Genomic DNA, 26,167 nt, shown 5'->3' on the forward strand with positions numbered 1-26,167 from the left:
CCTTCAGGAAACCTTTAAAGACATACCTCTTTAGGCAGACCTTCAAGGTTCAATAGCTATATTCTTATGTTGTGTTATATTGTTTATAAATACATAAATACAATTATTTATAATTATCGTGTATTCTGTATTTCGTTGCTGTCCTGAAGGTACATTCCAAAGAGGAAGGTGGAATGTAGAAGAGAGAGAGAGAGAGAGATGAGGAGAGAGAGAGATGGATGGATGGATGGATGGATGGATGGATGGATGGATGGATGGAGAGATAGAGAGATACTGTAGATATGGAGGGAGAGAGAGAGAGAGATACAGTTATTGAAACTATTAAAAGGCAAAATTCATGAATCAAGAGTGGTTCTTGGAGCAGGGTGGGAGGGTTGGGGGGACATCAGACAAAAAATAAACATAAAACCAAAAATGTAAAACCAAAACCATTTACATTTTTGAAACAGTAAAAGTAAAATGGACAAGTGCTTATAAAAGGAAGAGAAGCATCAAAGGATGCAGCTCTGGAAGGGGACGTTAAAAAAACAAAGGGACCCATCTCCTTTACCTGCAAATGACATCAGTTGCTTTAGCATCGAGTAGACCTACCTGTTATACAGAAGGATGTCTGGCTTCCATATCTGCCCAGCAGGAAAGCGAACATTCTTCACCCCAGGGTACTCAGACATGTTCCACTGGAGGTAATAATCTGTCCAATACTTGAAAAAGAAACAGAAAAAGCCAAAGATGAGCAACCAGCCAGAGGCTAATCTGCTTTTCTGTTAGCACCAACTTGCTGCTTTAGAACCCAGATGTCTGCAGGGGCAAGGGATGTCAAAAGTGCCACAGTGTCTGTGCAAACGTAATACAAACCATGTAATTTGCACCTGTCACGTTTTTATGTGCAACGGACACAAATTACGTGATGATGCCATGGAGTATGAGACATCACCTTGGCTTATATCAGATGCCAGTCCATGGAATTCAATGTCCCCCATGTTGACGTCCTGCCCAGATCCTAAAAAACAATGTTTTGATGGTAAATACAAACTTGTGTTTTAGGTCACCCAATTGCACATAACTGCCTATAAAAGAAACTTCAGCACAGGATGTTTGTGCCATACAGCAAGCCATCTCAAGCAGAAAATTGGAATATTATGTGCGCGCGCACACACACACACACACACACTCTTCGTACATCCCAATTACAGTTCTCTTTAGAGGGGTAAGTTGTATAGGTCTTTATGGCTGAAAAAGAGTCGACTGAAATAACCAGTTAGAAGCCCGTTAGAGGGACTGCTAAAAATCTCCCTGTTGATGCTGTTGAGAAAGCTGCTTCCGCTCAAAAGACTGTTGATGGAGAAACTGCCTGATTATAAAGAAATTCTTCCCGTGTTTTCCTTTTGTTAAAAACTAATCCTTTAAAAGTCTTTTGGTGGTTAGTTCACTCGGAGATGGCAAGTGGACGCTTTTTTCAAGCATGCAGATGTCTGCTTAGGAAGGAAGTCCACCCACTTTTCTTCTGATCTGCAACCTTCCCACAATGAACCAGAAGCTCTGAAAGGAGATGTGTCCAAGGAAGCTGCAGAAATCAAAGGAATCCAAATCTGAAATCTCAGGAAAGAGATGCTGGCAACATCGGTCCAAGCAGGAGCGTGACTTCCAAACTCTCAGGATACCTTGCTGCACAAACATCTTTCGTTCAGCTTGTTTTATTTATTCACCTATTTATATAGCTATTTATAGACCACACTTTATCCAAACAATTTTGTGGTGGGTTGCAACGCACCCTTCTGAATTTCCAGTTTAACAATGGGTACGTCAGAACGGAATCCACCACAGGAACTTAATTCCCCACATCAGATAGCGTCCACCTCAAGATACATCTCCCCAAACAGTGTATTATTGTGGAAAGTTACCTAGAAAAATGGGATTAAAAAAAAGAAAAAAAGGGGGGGGGGAATATATTGCTCATAGCTGCATACAAAATCCACATGTGATAAAATCTGCATGTGATGCGTGGGCATGAAATACAAGTGCAACACAACCACTGCAGGTTCTATAGCACTGAAAAAAATAACAACCAACTACTATATAAATTAGACCAGTTTGCCCCCCCCCCCAACTTGGGAACCTTCCAGGATGCTGATTTCATTTCTCTTCCAACTGAAACATCTGGAGGTTCCTTGAGTTAGGGAAGACTGAATTAGACAGCTCTACATTTTCCTAAATTAAAGTAGGCCCACACATTCACGATGTTTTCAGTGGCTCTGCTCTGACTGGATCAACCCAGATCCAAACTTTGCCTTTCTCCTTCTAAAGGATACAGCAAAGAACATGGAGTTTGCCCCTAAACTCTTCCAAAGTGAATCTCCCCTTTGTATTAACTTCGTGTATTGCCAACAGTCTTAGCCAGTTCTAAGAGAAAAGGCTGAAGAACCAAAGAGCACTAAATATCGCTCTTTGACTTGAACCCATCAGCAAGATTTCTGCACAATGTCAAATAGAGAATGCCTCAGGTGGGTGCCTTTTAAATTTGCAGCATGCTCTGGTCATTTGTTTTGCCTTCTCAAAGTCACACACTTCCCACCAAATAATTGTTCTGCACTCCGCAAGCTGTGCTCCTGGTTACGCTGACCTGCTGTGGAGCTGATCATTAGCTTTCCTCTTTACAATCCATCAATCAGGTCGATGATCAGCCCAGAGTTCCTGCGTTCCCTCTAAGTGGACAGATGTACGATGCTGGAGGCAGGGTTAAATCTGAATTCTTACCTTTTCCAGTGCTGGCAAAACTCTTCAGATGTCTTTTTTACATGTTGATGAATTATTTTCTTCGTTTCTTAGTTTTCTAAAGAACTTGTGCCTCTCTGTTTATTTTTATTTCTTTTCTTTATGAGATGTATATCCTGCCTTCCCAGTTCTACTCCAGCATCTTGTTCATTCTATCATCTTGCTATACTTTTTCATATTTTCCTTCTTGAGCGGCTGCATGATGGCAACCCAACCCCTGAGAAAGAAATACCTATTCATGATGTTGATGAATGAATGAGAAATATATTATCCCTGAAGCCTTGTAGGTTTTGCTTCCTCACCTTGTGGAAACTTCACTTTCCATTGCCCTTGCTTGCCCTCACTCACCCTCAATAAGGTTGAACTGAATCTACATGTTTCTTTCCTTCCTTCTGAACTCCTTGGATAGAGCTGAAGCATTCTTCCTTATTTTTCCCCCTACCCCATGTCAACAAAGACATCATTTTCTGCCCTTACTTGCCCCCACTCACCCTTGGAGAGGTCACTGTGTAACCAAGGGCAGGTAACTCATAATTTGGGGGATATTTTGAACCACAATTCAAAAAACATGTCCACCAGTTTAGAATCCATGGAATTTTAAACCTGCTGCAGAGTTTCTGACATTGACCAACAGAGTTCTTTCTCTCCCCTCCTGAAATGTCTGCACTGGGAATTAATCTGTCTTCAAAGCAAAGCAAGGATTTGAACACTCAGGAACAGCCACGCCTCAGCACTGAAAGCCAAAGGCAGCTTAAAAGTTCATTTGGCAGATGGACAAAAACGGTCACAGGAATCAATCGCCAAAAAAGGGCAAAGTGTGTTTTGCATGGAAAACTTTGGTCCCGGGCCAACGTGGAAGATCATTAATCCTGAGGCACATCTTCTTTAATGAGACCTTTTTGTAGACACTTTCATTTTCACTCTTGGAAATCAACCTTGTCCAATCTCCCCCTTATCCCTCCCCCATCTCCAATGTTCTCCGTGATTTCTGGACTTGCAGTACTTAGAAAAAAGAAAAGAAATTCTGGTGGTTTTGCCAATGACAGCACGCATGACAAATTGAATTAGCATCCCTTCTCTGTGAGTTTCTCTCTCTCTCTTTTTTGCAGAGCCTGTGATTGCAGCTGTCACGTTGAGATTGGTACCCACCGTTCAAAAGAATGGCGACAGACCACAGGTGTAAGAAGAAACTGCTCCCTTACAATAAAGCTTCTCTCTAAAAGGGTCGCCTTCTGGATTAAGGCTTGAAGACCATGGTGGGAAGCACTTCGTTTTCAAGCCCACTCCTTCCCATCCAAGGAGCCAAAAGGCAGTGCAAGGATTGCTGGACAAATATCATTTTATCTATGAATGGGTCATTTTATCTACAAATGGATTCATTTTACTCTTTTGTCCTCAGGCCTCAATTCCCTAACAAGGGAACAAACTTTGAACCAGGGTTTTGAATTGGATTTTGAATAAGGCTGCTGGAAAATTGGAAAGCAGAATGGAGATTCCTCAAATTAATTTCTCTAAGAAATGCCAGTCCTGGGAGTCTCCCTCATATCTGCCAACCCATCCAGCAGTCACATGGATTGTACTACCAGTTTCACAAGCCCCAGCCAGAATGTTTATATTCCTTTAATGGAGCAAAAAACTGCACCCTTAAACCCATTTCTCCCTATCTCTAGTCAAGGGGCAGCCTCTGCAGAGAATCTGCTTTCTAGAAGTCAGGAATCTGCTTCTTCCAAAAAGGGTCCTTGGGACACCCCCCAAAGGATGCTAGAATGCACCCAAAATGAATTCAAATCCTGAGAGTGCCTTGGACTGCAAGAAGATCAAACCAGTCCGTACTCCAGGAAATAAAGCCAGACTGCTCACTTGAGGGAATGGTATTAAAGGCAAAACTGAAATACTTTGGCCACATAATGAGAAGACAGGACACCCTGGAGAAGATGCTGATGCTGGGGAGAGTGGAGGGCAAAAGGAAGAGGGGCCGACCAAGGGCAAGATGGATGGATGATACTCTAGAGGTGAGGGACTCGTCCCTGGGGGAGCTGGGGGTGTTGACGACCGACAGGAAGCCCTGGTGTGGGCTGGTCCATGAAGTCACGCAGAGTCGGAAGCGACTGAACGAATAAACAACAAAAAAAACCAGACAAGGGCATCCACAGGGAAGGGTCAAAGAAGTCGAGAGGGCAGCCATGATGTCATGATCAAAACTCCACCCCTTTCTTTGGGTCTCATGATGCACATCAAAAGGGTGGGCTTTCTGTGGTGGTGGCTGACATCTTGACTTTTTTGAACCCCTTCCTCCTACAAATGCCCCCGTCTCCAGATTTCTCTGCCATGAATTTAGATGGAAATAACAAGATTTTCCAACCAGGAAAATACCTACCAGTGGGTCTGACACAGGGCCAAAGGAGAGCCTTAGCCACAGCAAGCTCTGAGCTCCTGGATTCTATGCTAAAACACAGGCAAATCCCATCAGTTCAAAGGAAATGTATATGTAGTGTCTCATGTGTAGAAGACATCACACATATCCTCTTTGATTGCCAACTTTATGGAGCCACTAATTGACAAGACAGCCCATTGGGACCCCCATCAACTTCCTTCAAGGAAGAAACACATGGGCAAACCAAAAGATTGCCAAGTTTAGAACTAAACACCATTCAAGCCATCCTACCTAGAAGAGATTGGGGTCAATTGCCAAGGAGATGGATTTATTTGAATAGGTGACTGCACACTTTTTGTCTATCTCAACATATTGCCTCAATTTTACTCTATGTGAGTATGCTGATACCCTATCATGATGTAATGTGGTCATTTGACTTAACAATAAATAAAAACTAACGTAGCTTCCTAACACATGGGTATTCCTAGCTAATTCCTTGATATTTTATATTCTAAAGAAGTTTTTTGATACTTCCAGCAAGGGACAGCTGGCATGGCCTAAAACCAAGCATTGTTAAAACCCTGCCTGATGTGACAGACACCTTCAAGACTCTTGTCTACTTGACAGCTGATGCACAACAGCAGTTAATATTTGACAGGGCCTCATACAGGGTTTCCAATGGAATTTTCTCTACTTTTCATTCACCGAACTCATTCATTAACTCCGTCACAGTGGGCGAAGATTGAGCTAGCTTTTAAACCAAAATCCGTTTAAACCCGTTCAACAGCCCCACCTTCTCCTTCTCCTCTTTTGCTGCAAGAAACTATGATACAATCACCCTTTCCAAAGGAAATCTGCTCTTTAAAACCTACCATGTGTAGCCAAATGTTGGTGGTTAATACTTGATTCCTTTCATCCTGCAAAGACAAGGAAAGAAATGCACCCAGTCAGATATTTTTTGAATTATAAAGTTCAGACTGAAAACCTTTCCTGCTTTTCTTCCCACTTGGTCTTTCCAAAAAACACCAGCTCAAAATAAAGAGCTTCTCCAGAACAGATGTATAGAATCAATATAATAAGTTACATTAGCCAAATTTGGAAAGTGTTGGCCCATCAGAAGAAGGAGTCCAACCTTCTGGTTCCCCTACAGTAGGGTGGAGATCTTTTGCCTGTAAAAAAAATGATAACAACAACACAGGAAGCTATGCAAGTACAACTTTGTGTTTTCTATATGCTTTCATACTAGGAAGTTTTCTTAGTTTTGTGGCCTTGGGCCTCACGCTACAGGCCTCAAGACCACCACCCCTTAAGGGAGGGGGCCTTATGCAGCTTCAAATGTTATATTACCTACTGACCAATTGGAGGCACTACTCAACCAGTTCCATCCTTACTGGGTCTCCTCTGGGGTAGGTATCATCCATACGAAATGTTCTAAATTCAACCCTTTAATGGGATTTGAACCAACAGTGCAAGGAAGAATAAGGATGAAGCCAGTCATGTAGCGCCTCTTTCTATGTGTGTGGATACCCATGCGCACCTTTGAGTCAACACTGACTCTTGACAACTGCCTGGTCTAGTCCTTACAGTTTTCTGGGCGAGATTTTCCGAAGTGGTTTGCCATTGACTCCTTCCTGAGGCTGAGAGAGAGGAACTGGCCCAAGGTCATCCAGAGGGCTTTGTGCCTATGGTGGGACTAGAACTCCCGGTCTCCCGGTTTCTAGTCTGAGCCCTTAACCGCCATGCCAGACTGGGTCTCAGCAGTGAGGAAGGAGGGTGCTAGAAAATAAGAGGTGTGCCACTGCAGCTGAACACAGTTGTTGTTCTGGTTCTTCTCAGCTTGATTTGTGGGTCCTGTACCTTCGCTAACCTCTGTTGTTAGCAAATGGGAAACAGACCCCCAGCCCAGTAAAACTGCCTTTCAGCCGAACGGTTATTGAGGCCCCTGATGGAGATGGACTTGCTTGGCCACAAACCTCCACATCACTGCCATGGAGAAATAATTTGTTGGCCATTATCAGTGCAGCTTCCTGGGAGTCTTCATTAATAATGGCTTCATAAGGTGTTACTAGTTATCCCAGCCATTCTCAGCAATGCCTCATCAGCGTTAATGGGCAACATAATCGCTTCCAAGCCATACAAACATTTGGGAAATGCATCAGACACACAGCAGCCTATTAAAAACTCCAAAGCAATGAAAATTCAGCTTTCGGTGGCCATAAATCCATTATTAAGCCTTGAATTTACGTTTAGCTGCAGAATTCAACCACACACACACACAGCCTCTCTGTGGGTGGGGGGAGAATTATTTGAAGTCCTCCCCAAATGCGAACGTGTCTGTTCCCCTGTTCTGCCAGTACTTAGGAGCAGGAAAGATTTTCTTGATGCAAAAGGCTTTGCTTTGTTTTTTATCTCCATTTCCCTCCTGTGTTGACATCCTGTTTTTATGAAGATCTCTCCTCGTCCTTCTGTTTTCCACCTCCCAAAGGTCTCTCTTGTTTCCATTTCATTTGGGTCCCTTAATAATTACTTTTTAAGTACAAGATTTACAGTATTAGTCAGGTCTATATTTTACTGTTATTACAAGAGAGTTCCAGCTGAAGAGTAGGATACAAATCTAATTACTGACATAATGGAATGAACAAGTGAATACCCAAATGTCAAGATTCTCTTTTTTTAAAAAATTCAGCTCCCAGAGTGATGCCTAAGTTTGCCTAGGTTTTAACAGCCGGTCTAATCAAATGTCAAGAGCCGCCTTGCAAGAGAAAAAAAGGAAGTGGAGAATCATACACCATGTTCTTGTTCCTGCACTGTTAATTTGCAAAGTTTGGCTGAGCACTTAGTTGAGAGTAAGCAAAGAAAAAGCAAATTTCTATTAAGAGCTCTTCCCGTGGAATGTTTCCTTACTTTAAGAATTCAGAATGCATGCGAGAGCATTTTTCGATGCAATAGCTTCCCTTTCGATTATCACACTGAAGAGTCTTGACTCTGAATTCCTGTTCCAGACAACTGTTAGCCAGCTATAAAAGTAAGCTAGCATTCTGAGGCTCAGCCAGGGGTATTTCTGCTGAAGACCAAATTATCCCACAGGCTTTTTCACAAGACATTTTGGCTACTATATTTCAAGCAGTTCCGTTTGGAAACCAAAGGACCGGCTGCAAGCGATGAATATCTCAGCAACATTGAAAATGATGGTCCATTTTGCAAAAGATCAGCCCGCTGTATTTCCAACAAGTACAGGTAGTCCTCACTTAATGACCACCACAATTGGGACCAGAATTTTGGTTGCTAAGTGAAGCAGTCATTAAACAAATCTGACCTGATTTTACAACCTTTTTTGCAATGGTCATTAAGTGAATCACCACAGGCATAAAGTGAACCACATGGTCGTTAAGCAAATCATACTTTTCCCCATTGATTTTACTTGCCAGAAGCCAGCTGGCAAGGTCAAAAATGGTGATCACATGACCATAGGATGCTGTGACAGTCATAGATGCAAACCGGTTGCCAAGCACCCGAATCATGATTATGTGACCATAGGGATGCTGCAAAGGTCATAAGTGTGAGGACCGGCCATGATTTGGGTTTTTCAGCACCATTGTAATCCAAACTGTCAATGAACAAATGGTCATTAAACAAGGACTACTTGTAAGATGATCCATGCCAAAAGGAAGAGAAGAAGAGGAAAAATATTTGAGCATTTTGTTTTTGACGCAGCTGCACATAATTTCTTAGCAAGTAGAGAGGCTGGGAAGTCATTCTCTAAATGTTAACTTACATGTTGGATGTGATTGTTTTCTGTTCTTACTTTTGTTTCACTCCATAAAAGCAGCTGCAGCTATTTCACCTCTGCAGACAAGTTCACTTCTTGAGTCTGCGGTAGGGACCCATTACTCTTGTTCTTTGTAAAAATAGTCATTCATTTTATTAAGGAATCCACTCCACTTCAAAATCAGATTTTGCCAAGACCACTTGCGACAGATTAAACTCACACGAACTCTTAACAGGGTTACAGCATGCAGCAAAAGACAATGATTATCATTCATGCCTTAAAGGAATAAAACAATAAAATGCCAAATATTTCTCTACCTTAATATAAATTACAGGTTTTTTTCCTGTAAGGAACAATAATTACTGACTAAATAAAGAAAAAAGAAGAAACTTCCTAAGTAGGGGGGAAAAAAAAAACTTTACGATTGGGGGGGGGGAAATCTTTATTATAAGTCCTTGCTGAGATAAGGGGAAAACTGATTTATTTAATTAATTCATCTCTCCATATTGTAATATACTATAGCTTTATATAAATACTTAAGCATATTTTGTACTGTATAAGTACAAATAGATATTGTATATTGTAACATATAAACAAATAGTGTATTAGGATTAATAGTTAAGATAAGCTAAAAAATTAAGAAGGATATTTACAAAACAAAATGAATACAAGAAGACAGATTAGGAGAGGCTCAGAAGCAGGGGAAGGTGAATGGTTGAAAGCCATGTTTGAAGACTCTACACAGAAAACAGTTCAAAACATCACTCAAAATTTAACTCATTTATTGGAAGAGAAAATCGATGGCTTTGAGAAAAGATTAGACCATAAGTTAGAGACAATGGACAAAATAATAAAAGCAGATATCCAAGAAGTAAGAGAAAGAGTGGAGAAATTAAAATGGGAAAAGGACACTGAATTAGACCGTTTAACTGTGTTAGAGTTAAAAGAAAAAGAATACTGTATTAGGCTTAGAGGAGTACCAGAAAAAAAAGAGCCAGAAATCAGAGAAATAGTAATTCAGATGCTTGCTAATTTAATTGACTGGGATGAAGAAAAATTAGAAGAAAATATAGAAAAAATATATAGAGTTAACTCGAAATATGCAAAGGTTCACAGGAAATCAGGGATGCGGTGGCGCTGCAGGTTAAACCGCTGAGCTGTCGATCGGAAGGTCGGCGTTCGAAACCGCGCGGCGGGGTGAGCTCCCGTTGCTCGTCCCAGCTCCTGCTCACCTAGCAGTTCGAAAGCATGCAAATGTGAGTAGATCAATAGGTACCGCTTCGGCGGGAAGGTAACGGCGTTCCGAGTCGTCATGCTGGCCACATGACCCGGAAGTGTCTATGACAACGCCGGCTCCAAGGCTTAGAAACGGAGATGAGCAGCGCCCCCTAGAGTCGGACACGACTGGACTTTACGTCAAGGGAAACCTTTACCTTTTTTCACAGGAAATCAAGAGACATAATAATGGAATTTGCAAGAAAGAGGACAAAAGAATTGATAATCCAGGCCTCTGATGGTAAAAAAAAATTAACATTGAAGGAGACGAAATCATGATCCTGAAGGACAGACCACTGAAAATACTTAAAAAGAGAAGAGAATACTTCTTTCTTACTGATGTCTTAAAAAGAAATAAAATTCCCTTCAGATGGGAAATTCTGGAGGGAGTTCATGTTATGTTTAAACAACGAAGATACAAACTGAATACTATCTCAAAAGCGCAGGAATTTCTTAAAAAACATAAGAAAGATCTGGAAACAGATGCAGAGGGGAGTGACAGATTTAAAAGCAAAGGAAGTAAAGGAAAGGGTCTAGATCCTGAAGACCCCAGCATAGGGGCTAATTCAGGCAGTCACCAGGAGTCAAGACTGACTTGAAGGCACCCAAAACAAAAAAAGTCTTTGAGGACAGAAGCAACACGTGGCCGGATATGAATAATTGAGAAGGATTGCACCGTGCTGGATGACTGGGTCCTACCTGCTATTATATACGTCTTGCTTGCCTGGGAGAGTCTAGGTAGATGAAGAATAGGACTCAGCAAGGCTGAGATGAGACTCCTCACAAGATGGCTTAAAAAAAAGAAAGGATGAAATCCTCCCCCTGAAGCATTATTATTGATCCAGAAATCGAGAGAGTTACCTGCAGCTGATTTCTAACATATGAGCAGATCAATACATTGTATAATCGGCCTAGAGAAGGGTTTTAACAAGAAGGGGATTTGGAGAACAGAAGATATGAAAGAAGTTTCCATAAGGAAACCAGATGGGGTGTCTATGCGACAAGCAAAAACAGGAACAACTTTGCTGTGTCCACTCCGTGTCTTCCTCCAGTGCTAAATTCACACTGCTCAGCAATAGCCCATAGTAAAAACACAGTTCCAGTTCCCCAAGCTGTTGTAAAAATTGTCATTCTGAGTTAGTTTACTATTCTACTGATGACACATAATTCAGAATTCCCTGTGGGAAAACAGTGTAATCTGAAAACAAGGGAGGGAGGGAGGGAGGGAGGCTAAAATCTGAGAATAAATTGCTTTGTGTAAAGGCAGCTTCATTATTAGAATAACATACTGAACCAGCAGAATTGGAAGCAAATCTGGCTTTCAGGAACATCCCATAATCTCACTGGTAGATCCCTCTCCTGCACAGTCAGAAAATGGACTAGGTTCTTAAAAATAAACTTCAAGATGTTTTGGGGTGCAGTGTCTTTATGCCACAGCTACCGTACGGCAAGAAATCTGCTGCTTTCGAACTCCCAGGGGATGGCCCGCGTCAGCTTTCAGTAACAATCTTTACAACGACGAGCAAATAACTTCAATAACCATTTCAGAAATTGATAGGCCACAGTGCAACAATAGAAAAATGCAATATGGAGAGAGATGCTCAGCTGTTAAAAAAAAAATGGGTTGGGAAGGTGGAAATTGGTATCAGTTTCCAATGAATGCCCAAGGCACAATGACGGCCAGTCGTGTGTTGTGCTTAAAGACACCAGGCTAGAAACTTGGGGATTGTGAGTCTCGTCCCACCTTAGGCACAAAGCGAACCGGGTGACTCCTCTTACTTCACAAACATTCAACTAGGTTCTCCAGGAAATTCCACAAAGCAGGATAGAAAAGCAGTGGGATCCCAGGAGCTTGCGTTCCAAAGTTGATGGTAGTGCAAAGAGCCCCATTTGGTGTGGAGATTAAAAACTAGAAGCGGTGAGACCATGACTTCTGGTCTTCATTCAGGCCTGGAAGCCAGCTGGGTGACCCTGTGGCCAGTCCTTCTCTCTCAGCCCTAGGAAGGAGGAGGCCAGGGCAAACCACTCCTGAAAACATTGCCAAGAAAACTGTATGGACTTGTCCAGGTAGTCACTGGGGGTCAAGACTGACTGGAAGCGACAAAATAAATACAGAATACAAGACATAGCAATCAATATGTGCTAAAATGCCTGCAAAAAGGGGCCCAACTTAGAGCTTGGAGACTTGCTATCACATCATGGAAGGTCCAATGATGGACCATGGGACATAGTTTTCCTTGAAGACCCAACTAAATGAGCAGCGGTAGATGCTTCTTGAAATAGAGATGTCTCTGGTTTTAAAGGCAACAGCTCCAGCACCTGGAATTGGGTTCCAAGATGAAGCAAGAAATAGAGAAAATTCTCCGTGTAATGCGATGTTTATCTATGCTGAAACTGGCTGTACTCAGATGAGTAAATCTAGACTGCAGCTTGAAGTGAATGATTTCTCCATTCGTATTCTGCATCCACAGGACAGGATGCTTTTTTCTAAATGCATAGGCCCATCCTGCAGCTTCCAAGTTCTGCTGTTCAGAATTCTCCAAGAATTAGACCAGAATTAAGTGATTTTTGAAGTGGCTGAGGCCTGCATTTTGCTATGGATGGTCTCCTGGGTCATCTCACAGAAGACGGTAGGACCTGGGCAGTGAATCTAGCTGGTGGGGGGGGCCTTAAAATTAAAATAAAATAACCCTTCATTTTAAAAATGGGAAACAAACAGGAGTCGGTTGCAAGAGATTGTTGGTATTTGGTTGTTTGCAAGCAGCAAGCCACTAAGTTACTATGGTAATAAATCACTTTGGCAGGGTGAACAGGTCAAACTTAAGTATCCTCAGGTTGGGTGTGAAAAGAATGACCATATAAGATAAAGCTGCTGATTTGCCTGGGGAGAAGCTTGCCACCAGAAAGTTTTTAGTATCTGTTTTTAGCCCAGCAGCAGCTTGTTCTCCCAGCTCTGCGTGTGAATGCATGAGCTTGTAAATATGTTTATGTAAGAAGCTTTTTGAGCCTATCCACCTATGGATATGGAACCTGCTTATGTTTTGTGCTTTCTGTAAATACATTTATTTTTATAGAAATGCCTGGAGTGTGTTTCTTCTGATCTCTCGGGCCAAAGACTTTCCAGCGCTCTGCCACAGAGATCACCTCCTAATCTGGAAGTTGTGGTTTGTTTCTTGGTCTGTTTGAAGTTGTGGTTATGGTTGCATTGGGGGGAAGGAGGGAATCATTAGCATTCTTTTGTCAAGAAAAGGATTTCTTGGGTTTTATTCCATTCCTTTGCTCTTCCAATGACAGTTGTCTGCTCTGGTCAAGAAGGCCGTTTATAATCATTATTACCTTTATTACCATTATTATTATTATTAATGGACACAGGGAAGCGGCTGAGAAATTATTGGCTGACTGGGGCAGCTTTTAATTTACTCTGTTAAAGAAAAAAAAATCTGCGTTTCCCCAACGTTAGCTAGAAGCGCGCAAACCCTTCTCCTCCATCCATTATTGACCAGCTAATGATTCTCCTAGTACAGAGGTTATATGGTTGTTCATTTAATTGCAGTAACAAGTTAAGTTCAAATAATTAATGAAGAGATTGTCACTGAGGTCAAACGAGTATGCCAGGCTCTAAATTTCTGTCTAACACCACCGAAGCATCAACATTATTATCTTCTCTCCTTTAAACAATAAAATGAACTTCCTTCCCATCCTCTGCAGGGAAAGAAGTCTTTAGACATTAAACAGAGGGGCTTTTGCAGTGCAACTCTCATAACCTACTTTAATTTTACCAACCAAAAAGATTATAATTATAATGCTTCTCTCAAATTAAAAAATTCACTGTTTCATAATGAAAGCCCTTCCAATATCCTCATCACTTACAGCCTCAAAGATCTGAGCACAAAGGCAAAAATAGATTTTATTCCTGAGGAGATATATTCAGGAATTTACTAGTTCTCTTCTTTGATCTCTGTTCCTAAATAACTATTACTCTTCCACTGAAAACAATAGAATGAAAAGAAATCCTCCAGTTTGGTCAGATTATGTCTGTCTATCATAAAAGGACATTTTTAAGATGACTTAAGGTATACAGGTAGTCCTCACTTAACAACCATTCATTTAGTGACAGTTCGGACTTACAACAGTGCTGGAAAAACCGACTTACAACCTTTCCTCACGCTTACAACCGTCGCAGCATCCCCACAGTCACATGATCACGATTTTGGCACTTGGCAACCAGTTCACGTTTATGACCATTACAGCATCCCATGGTCATGTGACCCATTTTCGACCTTCCCAGCTGGCTTTTGGCAAACAAAATAAATGGGAACCATGTGATTTGCATAACAACCACGTGGTTTGCTTAACGCCCACAGCGATTCACTTAACGACCGCCACAAAAAGGTCATAAAATCAGGTTGGATTCACTTAATGACCGCTTTGCTTAGCAACTGAAATTCTGGTCCCAATTGTGGTTGTTAAGTAAGGACTACCTGTATTGAAGACAACATATTTCTGCTGTTATAACAATCTGCCATGTTAAACCAATTTAAAGCAAGTGGAGTGGCTTAGGAGCCAACAGAAAGATCCCAGAAATAAGACTAGGCAGTTAACAGATGGGGCGACCAACGGGCCACCATCCAGCCAAACAAATCTTTTCAAAGGTACCCCCTAGCCCAACCTTAAAGATGGTGGGATCTGGCAAGGGTTTCGGTCACAACTTCAACATTCAGGCATTTGGTTGTTGGAATCAGCTGTTTAGATAACAGATGGCTTGGCTGCAATTATACTGCAGGGTAAGCCATCTTCTTCCAGCAAAATCCTCTATTTCCAGAGCAACAGTCCATGAGGAGAACAGTGTGAGTTGTCTTCTCTGAAGATTCAGAAAAAGGCAAACCGTCAAAGCCCTTCTCTCTCTCCCGGGTCCCTTCCAAGGAGCTGTCGGTGTTTACGTGCACCTTGTCCTGTTTCCAATCAGGGGCATCATCAGGAAGTTTTCTATTAGCCGGAGAGGATCATATGACAGTTTGTTTTACAAAATCCCCCAGAGGGGTCTTGGTTGAAGAGGGGTTTGATTTCGAGCTTCCCCACACACAGCCCAGAGCCTTGACCTCTGCACCACGCTGGCTCTCTGCAATTTTCTGCAGACCATTTGTTGTAATGTCGTTTTTTATTCACCTTTCCTTCTACTGGCTGTATAAGCCATCTCCGGAGGAGTTCTGCCCTTAGAGGCAGCACCGAAATGTTTTAAACTAAAAAAATAAACCAGCAAGCAAGCAAACATCTCCCAGCCGCAGCTCCGTTTTTTTTTTCAAAGCAAGGCTCAGTTATTTGCTCAAGTGATGGCTGATATCTTCTCATTAAGCCAAAACAGTAGCTGTTAAGTTTCATAGGCAGAGACAGTTGCATTAAGAGCTCCCGTTCTCTTCCTTATGGCAAGGAGGAGCATTAGAGTAAGACATTCTTCAAAGCTTCTCCTGGTTCTTCAATTCAGGCAAGGCAGAGCTGGGTTGGGTTGGGCCTCCAGTGGATGGGACACCATCTTTCTCCTCCCTGAAAACAAACTGAAGAGAGTTCGTAAGAGCAGCGATGCCTGAGCTGAATTTTCAAGGTGGTTTCTCCATTCCCAATTTTGCTTCTTCCAGCTGGAACTTTCGTTAGGGAACTTTGATGAGCAGAAAATGTCAAGCCTTACAGCATACCTGCAGATCAAGTTCCCATATGGACCACATGTGGGATGCAGTTGCCAAAACCCCAGTTAGAAGTTGCCTCAACTCCAATGACAGTTTGGAGGGCTTTGCAGGGAAAAAAATAGGCTGAGCTTCACAGCATCTATTCATTATGGGCAGAGTATCTTGTACTATTTAAAAACTGCAGCTTGGGAAATCACATCATCCGGTGTTTCTCCATTGCAACAAATTATTTGTGCATAGAAAAGTAACATGTCAAATTAACCTGATCTATTTTTGTTAGATGATGAAGATGATGGCTACAGAATCCTAAAGTAGCCAGAAACAGACCTTTGATCTGACTCCACATGGGTCTTCTCACAAGCTTAACCCATTGCCACATCAGTTTTTACCCAAATTGTAAGTGATAACTTCTAGATCCTAATTTACCTCCTAGCAGCTGAAAACAGACCTTCAACTAGTTACTCTGTGGCTGGTATTAACCAGATGCTGTTATCCAAACTTACTTTCTAGACAGAGTAAGTTATAATTAGAGGTGGGTGAAACATCTTCCTTCAACCCTTTTTGAATCTGAAACACCCAGTTCTGAGTTTGGAATGGCTCCTTCTGAATGTGAAACACCAGTTTTAAGTGTGAAACAGACTGTTTCAAGCATTTCAGGTGAGTTTTGAACACTCGCAAGATAGTTGCCCTTTCACACTCCAAACAACTTTTTCTGACCTAGAAGCAGTCCGTTTTGAATTCAAAATGAGGTCTTTCCCATTCAGAATGGTTTAATTCAAAACATTTTGCACACCCCTAGTTAGCATCTAGATGATAAATGCAAATATGAAAATGTCATTTTCAAAATAATTGAAGCAAGAACAGATCTTCCCAAAGCGGTGCAAAATAATTCCTTATATTTGCTGGGTTAAGTTCCATCTCAGTCAGAAAAATAATGGCAACACAATTGTACATGAACTCAGAACCAAATATTCATAATTGCAGAAGAGTTTCCCCTTGTGCACTTCAATTCACTGTTCAGAAGATTATATTAAAAAAAACCTTTTCATATTCAGTGCCTGTGCCTCCATCCATCCTCAGTATTTAAAGATCTCCCACGTTCTGTTGGAGTCCATAGTTTATACCATTTAATCAGATAAAAGGTACTGCTGTGGCTAGATCCTAATTGGATCTTTTTACTGATGCAAGACAAATGACTTTTCTTATTAAGTAATAAAAGTCTAAACGCAGATCTGTGGAAACCGCACGTCCACTTCTCCCAAAATGAAATCTGAAGAGGCTGTTAAATAGGTGAATGTATTTCTTCCATTTCAGATGGGGAAAGTTTCCAATAATGATGAAACGGCAGGGATATAGACGGTGTTTAGAAGCTATGCCGTTAGAAAACTTAGCAAAACCAACCCAGCAACACATCCTTGAGCTGTTTTTGGAATATGGTCATGCATTAGCCTTCTCCGTTCAGAGAGGTCGAGGCTGGTTGAACATAGAATGTAATTTTGATTTAATGGGATGGTCCGTTAATAGACTATATGGCGTATTGCAGACGTGGAGCTCATCTGAGGACCCCTGCCCGTGCTGATAGGAAAGTAACGGAGCTTTACGGAAACAGGGCTTTCCAATGAAGTTCAGAATTGGGATGGCATACGAAACACCAAATACTTGCGCGGTTTGATCCAAAGAAGTGTTGACGTACATACCCAGGATACTATTCCCTTTTGGGATAATAAATGTTATGCAGAACACAGGGGAAAAAATTATGAACAACAAGTATTAAAGGGAAAAGAAGAGAAGATATAGCTAGTGCTTCAACAAGTCCCTTCTCTACACGTCTCCATACCTTCCTATTATTGCAGACAATTCTTGATCCCATCACTTCCACACATGAATTCATCCCACCTTCTGCTGTTCTCTAAACATCTCTCTTCTCGGTCTTGAGGATCGCCAGCTCCAGCCATTTAGGTCTTTCTCTGTCTTCCCCTTCCTCCCAACCCATCCACTCTTCTTTCCTACATTCTTTTTGAGACTTGATCCTCATTCAGTTTCTCTTTACAGGTAGTTCTCGCTTAACAACCATTCATGGCTGGCTGGGGAATTCTGGGAGTTGAAGTCCACACATCTTAAAATCAATGAGGTTGAGAAGCCTGGTCCAGAGGGTTAAGAAGGCTGATCCATCCAGTTGTCCAATGGAACACCCACTAAACCCGGTGAGGACGCAACAAATGGATCCTGAGTCATGGGGGAAATGCCTTCTCATAAGCTTGCCTTGAAATCCAGAACATCTAATCAATGCAGGGTGTTCCTTCTGCTTTCAAATTTGCTCTTTCTCTCTGGGCAAGGTGGAAGGCTGGAGAGACAGATCACCCAAGTGATGGAGGCAACATTTTGAAATGGAGGTGATGACCTCAGGGACTGACAGACACTGACTAAAGCTTGCAATATGATCAGAAGACTCTACAATGGGCATCACTTCAGGGCCCTGGGCGGCGTCGAAAATAGAAGACTTGGGTTGAAGGGTTGCAAGGCACATTATGTTCATCACACAGCAGGATGCTTCTTTTTGTGCAGGAGGAGGGAGTTAAATGTTCTCTCTCTGGCTACTTGAAGTTGAAGGAGAAAGGGGCCAGGGGACAACGTTTTGCAGTATGGGTCCATCCCTTTGGAACAGGCTGCCCTGGAGATCCAGATGGCTGCTTTACAGAGAGCAGTAAAAACAGATTTGGCAGAGGCTTAAATCTAGAAAGCTGCTGGGGCTCTGGACTCCAAGAGACGTTTGCTTGTTTTTAATGGTTTTAATTGTTGGTTTTATGGTTTAATACAGTAGCATTCAGAGGGAACGACAAGGATGCCCAAATGGTGATGTGTGCCTGGTGGCTTCATCTCATCAACACTGCAGTTATGTCTTTGCATCCTGACACCTGATGCAAGTATGAACGTTGAAGTAGTTGTGCGGTGACATCATCAAGCACGTGTTGGCATTTGCCTCCCATCCTTCGGTCACTTTGTTTGTTCGATTAATTGATTATACGCTATCAGTTGGTATTAACTGTTAGCGAACACATAGATTTTCTCCAGGTGGACCTGTCCCCGACTTGGTCCTTCAGGTCTTCCAACAGTACATCCATCACCACTATAACTGAGTCCATTCAGCTTGCTGGTGGTCATCCGTTTCTTCTTTTCCCTTCCACCTTTCCCAGCACGATAGACTTCTCAAGAGATGGGTCACCATAAATACCCATAATTTTGTATGAAGGTATTGTAAACCATCAGGAGTCCATATAGAGTTGGCAGTACAGGTAGTCCTCACTTAATGACCATTTGTTTAGTAACAGTTCAGACTTACAATGGTGCTGAAAAAAATGACTTACAACTGGTGCTCACACTTAAGACAGTTGCAGCATCCCCACAGCCACGTGATCACGATTTGGGCGCTTGGCAACCCATTCACATTTATGACCATTGCAGCATCCCGTGGTCATGTGATTGCCCTTTTCAACCTTTCCAGCTGGCTTCTGGCAAGCAAAATCAATGGGGAACCACATGATTCGCTTAATGACCAGTGGTCTGCTTAACTACTACAATGATTCACTTAATGACCGCTGCCAAAAAGGCCATAAAATTGGGTCAGATTCACTTAATGACCGCTTCGCTTAGCAACCAAAATTCCAGTCTCAATTGTGATTGTTAAGCAAGGACTACCTGTATATGAATATAAGAATTAATAAATAAATTATTTGCTTTGGGAATCTCTACTTCCCCAGTTGAAGGAGTTAAAAGAAGAAAAAGAATCTTCTGATGCTGTCACATGATCTCTTTTCCCCATCTTCTTATCCATGGAAATAATGCACTATAATTCATAAAAACACAGAAGCCTACTGGCAACCACCTTCCACTTAGTAGTCCACTATGCAAATCTCTCTGCAACTGGAAACATTTATTCTAGCCCCTGTGCTTACATAAAATTCAAAGCAACACAAGGCAAGGACACTTGAACCACGTACAGCTGAGGCATAAACATTACGTGCAGGGATGTAATTCTATTGCATTAACTGTTTAATGGTGATCATAACTATCCCATGACATGTGGATTTGCTGATTCTGTTGTTTTAGGAACGAAAGGAAGCTTTATATTCCAGCCCTAGTCATCCACAGCAATCTATGACATACAATCTATCTTCTAGGATTCCAGTCATCTTCCCAAGTCTCCTTAATCACAGCTGACTCCTTACTAAATGCCCAATTTACATGCGAATGAAAAAATACCTTTGGAATTCATTATGCCTCCATACCTACTTCAGAAATGCAAACACCAGCAATTTAGTTTTCTGTTTTGTTCAGACCTGATTGTTTGTTCATTTCATGCAAATTGCCCTTATTCTGGCATCATCTGGAAATCGCTTGTTCTCTTGGAAAGAAGGGAGGAAGTAGGAGATGTCACAGAGATGTGTTAAACTGTGCACGGAAAGACGATCCTTCAATGAAGCTGAAAAGGAAAAGATTGGGGACCGATCAGACTAAGCTGTGATGGTTACAAATTAAGGAAAGAGAAGGACAACCAGCAGCAAAGTGGAGGGACTCCATTACAGCGGCGATGGGTGCATCATTTGGAAGACCTGAAGGACCAGGCTGGGGACAGACCATCATGGAGAAGATCTATCTACGTGGTCGCTAAGAGCCAACAAGGACTTGATGGCACACAACCAACCAACCAATCAATCAATCAATCAATTGGAGGCTTTACCTCTAATTAGCCATTGTTCAAGATGACAGGAAGGGATCCTTGCCCTCCTGTCTGGCTTCCGGGTCTCCCCTTGGAATCTGGAAAGAAAAGCCTGGACTTAAGAGGCATTTAGCCTGACCCAATCTTGCTCTCCTTACATTTTCCCATTTGGATTAATGCACTTCTTTGTGCTATTTGGGTAGCTGAAATATTTTTCCAGCCAGCTACTGAAACTGCTTTTATTCTGTTTGAGAAATACAATTACCATAATTGTTCAATGGCTGCTTTTCAAAATCTCTCAAAAAAATTAAAAAATTGTTGTTATTTAAACTCAGTCCAAAGCCTTGAATTTCAGCCTGAATCGCCTGATTGTGGCCTCCAGTCCAGTCACTTGGCCAGATCAGTAAATTAGGAGCACAGGTTAAAAAGGCTGAAGTGGCATTTCTCCACTTCTAAAATGAGCCTGTGGGCTACCAGTTAGTAAAATTCACACTAAAATAGGAGATCCTGCCTGCAGACATCCGGCCTCACACAAAATTTTGGGTTTCGGATTCCGTTCGGCTGGGAAGGTTTTGTAGAACCTTGATGTTGATCATCTCATAATTGCTTTGCTGTCCGTTACTTGGCGTCGTAGCTAGGGACCATGTATTCCCAAACGTTTTTGCTTTGGAACAGTTTCAGAGCCGGATGAAAGCTTGCAGCAGAACTGAAAGGTGGAAATGAGGACTGAAAGAAATTTTCAAAGAGCTGAAAATCCAAGAAGGCCTTTTCCCTGACTTCTGACGAGGGAGTGGTACACTCCTGTGAAACGCTTTGTGATTATTATTATATAATCTGCAGGGGGGGGGCCCTTTTTTTTTTTAAATAAAAGAACAAAGTAGATATCGGGAGCTTCCCTCCAGAGCATTTGGAAGCTTTTTTTTTTTTTTTACTCTAAATGCCTAAAGCAAATCCTAAATCGGAAAAAAGTAGAAAGTAAGTGAAAGTTTCTACCCTCCTACCTTCAAAATGCAAACAGTCAAAAGGACAAGACCCGCTGGAACATTTCCAGGGATGAGTGAAGGTAACAGAGATTGGTGGGGTTTGATAGGCAGGTGATCAACCTTTCAGCTCTCACTTCCAAATGAGCCGATGATTTAGCAACGCTGTGATTTGCTTCTCCAGGTTTAATTCTTTTTCCTCTTAATTAAAAAAAAATCTAATTTTTCTTCCACTCCTTTTTAAACAGGCGTTGTTTGCATCTGCAAAGATGACTGGCAGAGCCAGCCTGGCGGAATTGGAAAGAGCAACTCGGCACCCCACACACACAGCTGGAATGCTGGGCATTGTGGCTTGACACACCTGGAGGTTCCCAGTTGTGGTAAGAGCAGGCAGATGGTGGAGAAAAGAGACAGAGAGTGACAGAGAGAGAGAATAAGACATTTGGGACAAGCCATGGGTTTGAGAGGAACATCGACGGTGCAAAACAAGCAGAAATTGGGGGTGGGCAATAGATGCAGCCGATGGACTGGACTGAAACGGAGCAACAACTTGTATAAACACAGCTAGAAGGAAGACATTTCTTTCCCATGTAGTTATGTAGTTCTTCAGGGAGAATCAATTTCACAATGGGTGAGAAAAGGCCTTAACTCCTACACCTTTGTCTTCGTTCCTCTTCGAAACTGCCTAAACTTGAGGAGGACCACCAAGTGTGCCACTGAATTTCCATCAGTTAATCTGCAACTTCAGTAGGTGCAGAATACTTTCCAAATCTACAGCCAGTCAAGGTAAGGTTCTTTTCCCCTCTTACATGCTGGGCTTTGCGGCTAAATTCTGCATTTGTTTACTCCCAAATTGCATGAGAGTTTTACCATTATGGAGTGGAAACACTGCGCCTGCCAATAGCTAAATCCCAGGTAGAAAAGTCAACTCTGAAGCATGTACAGTACATCTCAGTTATATATTTTTTTTCATTCAATGGGAGCTCCTTGACTTTCTGAAACTGTGTGCCATCCCATCAGCCTCTGAAATGCCCGTCTTACAAGCAGCTCCAAAAGACCAATTTCAGATAATCAAGCCCTTAGTGATATTTCTCTGTGCTTTGCCTGGTTGCAATCTACTCACCCTGCCTGTATCAAAAGGAGAAACATTTTTGAATATTTTTCTTGCAAGAAACCAACAACTGCAACAACTTTAACCCTTTCTGTATTATTTGCATGCAAATGTGCATGGACAGGAGTGTCGGTTTTTAAAGATGCAGAGACCCAATCAGTTAAAGGCAGCATTTATGTCAGCCCTGGTAGGAGAAATGTATAGGGAGGCTTAAATTGTCCCATTAATTTAAATTTATAGCAGTCACGTAAAGATCTGTTTCCCTGGAGGGGGTGGAGAGAACATATTTCATTAAATTAGTAGCAACTTTAATATATATATATATATTCATTTACAGTGAGTAAAATAGCTAGCAGCAGAATGAAAAGTTCAGCAAGAAAACTGCCCTCGAAATAAATGTGGGTCTTCATCCCATTTGTGAAGAGAAAATGCTCAACCCTATGGAAATTGTATTATTGGTCTAGTTAACCTATTTACCTACTATTCTCCAGAGCAAAGATATCTCAAGGTGTGCTGTGGGACTTTAAAGGTAAGTCAGCAGTAAAATTACAAAAAAAAAATTATATGCACAAGCAAAGCTATTGGTCTTAAAGGGTTTAATATGAAGATTCTTGATGACATGAGCATGTCCATGTTCTTTTCTTGGCAATATACAGTATCAGAAATGGCTGGCCACTGCTGTCTTCCTCCCCCTCCTCCTCCTCCTCCTCCTCTTCTTATTCATCTTCATCAAATTCATCTTCATCAAATTCATCAACTTCATCATCTTCATCTTCATCATCTTCATCTTCATCAACTTCATCATCATCATCTTCATCTTCTGTATGTTTGTTTTGAGGGGTTTTTTGTTTGTTTTTACTTTCCAGTCTAACCTTCTAACCTACAGACCTGGAATTTCATGGAGGGTCCCCCATGCATGTACTCGCCAGCTCTGGCCCTAGTGAGGTTTCTCAAGGTCATCCAAGGACAGTTTGATGCTGCCACTCAGCTGGCCTCACTTGTAAGGAATCTTGGAGGTGACCTTTGAGAAACCACGCAAGAACAGTTACAGAACCATGATTTAAGCCCAGGACAAGAAAAAAAAAATTCTCTTGGTTATAAGATTCAATAAAGTTGAGTGCTAGTATTTCTTATGGCATCTGTTTCCTGACCTGGCCTACCTCAAAGGGTTGTGTAGAGAGCCAAAGGGATGACCTTGGAGGAACTATGCAGAAACAGTTACAAAAAGAAAAGCTTGTTTTGGGCTTGGGAAACGGAGAAAGAAGCTCAGACTTGGTCCAGCCTAATTCACTGGTGTATAAGAGGGAGGGAGGGAAGAACCCAGTCAGTGTCATGAGTACTGATGGTGAGCAGGAGGGGGCCTCTATCCAGGGGGGAAAACGCATGCGTGGTACTGAGGAATTAAGCAGCCATTCAAAGAGACACAGATCAGACCCGCCTTAACCTTTGGGGTTTATCTGTCTGGGTTTTCCCACGCTTCTTCAGTTTGTTAGGATTTTCTGTCTTATGTAGCAGTAATAAACACTAGAGACCTATTCCTTGTCTCAGCGTGATGTCCAGACAGATAAACCCAGACATATAAACCCCAAAGGCTAAGGCGGGTCTGACCTGTGTCTCTTTGAATGGCTGCTTAATTCTTCAGTACCACGCATGCATTTTCCCCCCTGGATAGAGGCCCCCTCCTGCTCACCATCAGTACTCATGACAGGAAGGCTTTCAAGATTCTGTTTTTATACCTGTATCAAGCAAAGTAGAGTTCCAGTCAATCCTGAGGGATTTGTTTCCTAACCTGGCCTACTTCTATCAATCAATCAGTCAATCAATCAACTTTATTTATAATCAAAAGGCCCCAAAGCAAGTTACAAATATCATCTGAACTTGGCGTTAGATAAAAGAGTTTAACAAATAAGATATGTAATAAATATTACGTAATACACTGAAATCCCCAACTCATTGGCGTGTTACCAAAAACCTTCTTTTTGTAGCCATCGTTAAAAATCTTGCTGTTGCCACTGTAATTTTAGGATTTTCGTCTGCAAGTAAAATTTTCACATACTCAGAAGTTTCTCTTCCTGGTTCAGCTTTTAAAATAGGCCAGATAACTTCCTGCCTACTTCAGAAAGCTGACATGGCTGAATTCAAAAGCTATTGTTGGGCAATATCCAATGGTGTGCTAAATAATGTATAACAACTGATGCTCCATTGCCACCACGGTGCCATACCGTGGGCCGCCCAACAGCTGATTGGCCCTCTAGGCATCGTGGCTCAGCTCTGCTCTCAACAGCTTGCAAGATTCCTAAAAACTTAACCATCGGCTCTTGCGAGCTGGTATGATCCAGGTCCAGCACACACTGGCAATACCTTTCTTAGGACCAACCAAACTGGCCCAGAAGAGGATACAGATCTGATGAGCTGTAGCTGTGCCATAGCTATTTTCAACTCTCCTACTCCCAAGGGGACAAATTCGATGTTTGTAATGATGCCACTGAGTGGGGAAGAAAACAAGACATCCGGGATTATGCAATCGAAGGAATCTTACCACGTCCATAATTTGTCGGAGACTAAGGCCAAAAGAGACAGTGAGCGGCTGAGAATCATTAGCCACTGGCCTTTCCAAGGGATTGTAGTTCTTTAGCAACCCTCTGTAGAGTTTTCGCTGGTATTCCCCTTGCAGGCTCACTGGAAGAGAAGAGAGGTGCATCATAAAAACTGTCGTAAGTCATGGTTCATTTAAAGCATCTTCCCCAAACTGGCATCCTCTGGGGGAGCATTTCTCGACCTTGGCAACTTTAAGATGGGTGGACTTCAACTCCCAGAATTCCCCAGCCAGCCATGCATTTGCTCCAGCCCCACCTGTGACTTTTTTGGAGGGCAGCCCCCTGCAGCTTTCAGTCTGGGAAAATTTCCCCCCTTTGCCCTAAGCCATGGTTCAGGTATTGCATTAAATTATCAACCATGGTTTAGAAACCAAAAGGCATGAGGTCATACAACATACCCAGGCCAAACCAAACCAATTGCCTCTTAGTGCTTAGTGTGATGTGGGTGAACTCGGCCGTAAAGTCATGGACCACGAGGAGGATCATGTTGACATTGGTGACTCACAAACAATGTAGCGCAGATGTTGGACTTGATGGACTAGTGGAAGAGAATGTAAAGGTCGGAAGGGACTGTGGAGATCATCTAGCCCAACTCCTGCCCTGTGCAGAAATCCACCGCTACAGCATCCCCAACTTATGGCCTCTGTTTAAACACCTCTAGCACCCATCATCTTCCTCACTAATCCATTGTGGATTGTGAACCCAAGCTAATTCCTTGCCAGCATTTGGAAAATAAGAGTTCCTGAGGACCACATCCAAGACCTTGAAGGTGTCGAGCAATGCCCCTCTGGCTGAGTGAGGAATGGAAACCAGTTTAGTAGGTAAGAAGCAGGAGATGAGAATGGGAGATAGCACAATCAGTTGCTGATCAGGAGATAATCTTCTCCTCCT

At 42.2% G+C, this 26,167-nt stretch overlaps 1 protein-coding gene across 1 annotated transcript in view; it reads right to left on the minus strand.

Moving 5' to 3' along the window:
• The window catches only part of LOC134504879 (neuronal acetylcholine receptor subunit alpha-7), a 43,860-nt gene extending 18,098 nt beyond the window's left edge, over window positions 1–25,762 (minus strand). Inside the window, exons 1-4 of the mRNA XM_063314313.1 lie at window positions 25,675–25,762; window positions 25,219–25,358; window positions 6,019–6,063; window positions 592–701 (exon numbers count right to left, since the gene is read on the minus strand). Of these exons, the coding sequence (XP_063170383.1) occupies window positions 592–701; window positions 6,019–6,063; window positions 25,219–25,358; window positions 25,675–25,762 (383 nt within the window). The remainder of the gene's footprint in view (window positions 1–591; window positions 702–6,018; window positions 6,064–25,218; window positions 25,359–25,674) is intronic.
• Window positions 25,763–26,167: the final 405 nt, after the last annotated feature.

The sequence above is a fragment of the Candoia aspera genome, chromosome 13 (assembly GCF_035149785.1).
Source record: "Candoia aspera isolate rCanAsp1 chromosome 13, rCanAsp1.hap2, whole genome shotgun sequence".
NCBI lineage: Eukaryota > Metazoa > Chordata > Lepidosauria > Squamata > Boidae > Candoia > Candoia aspera.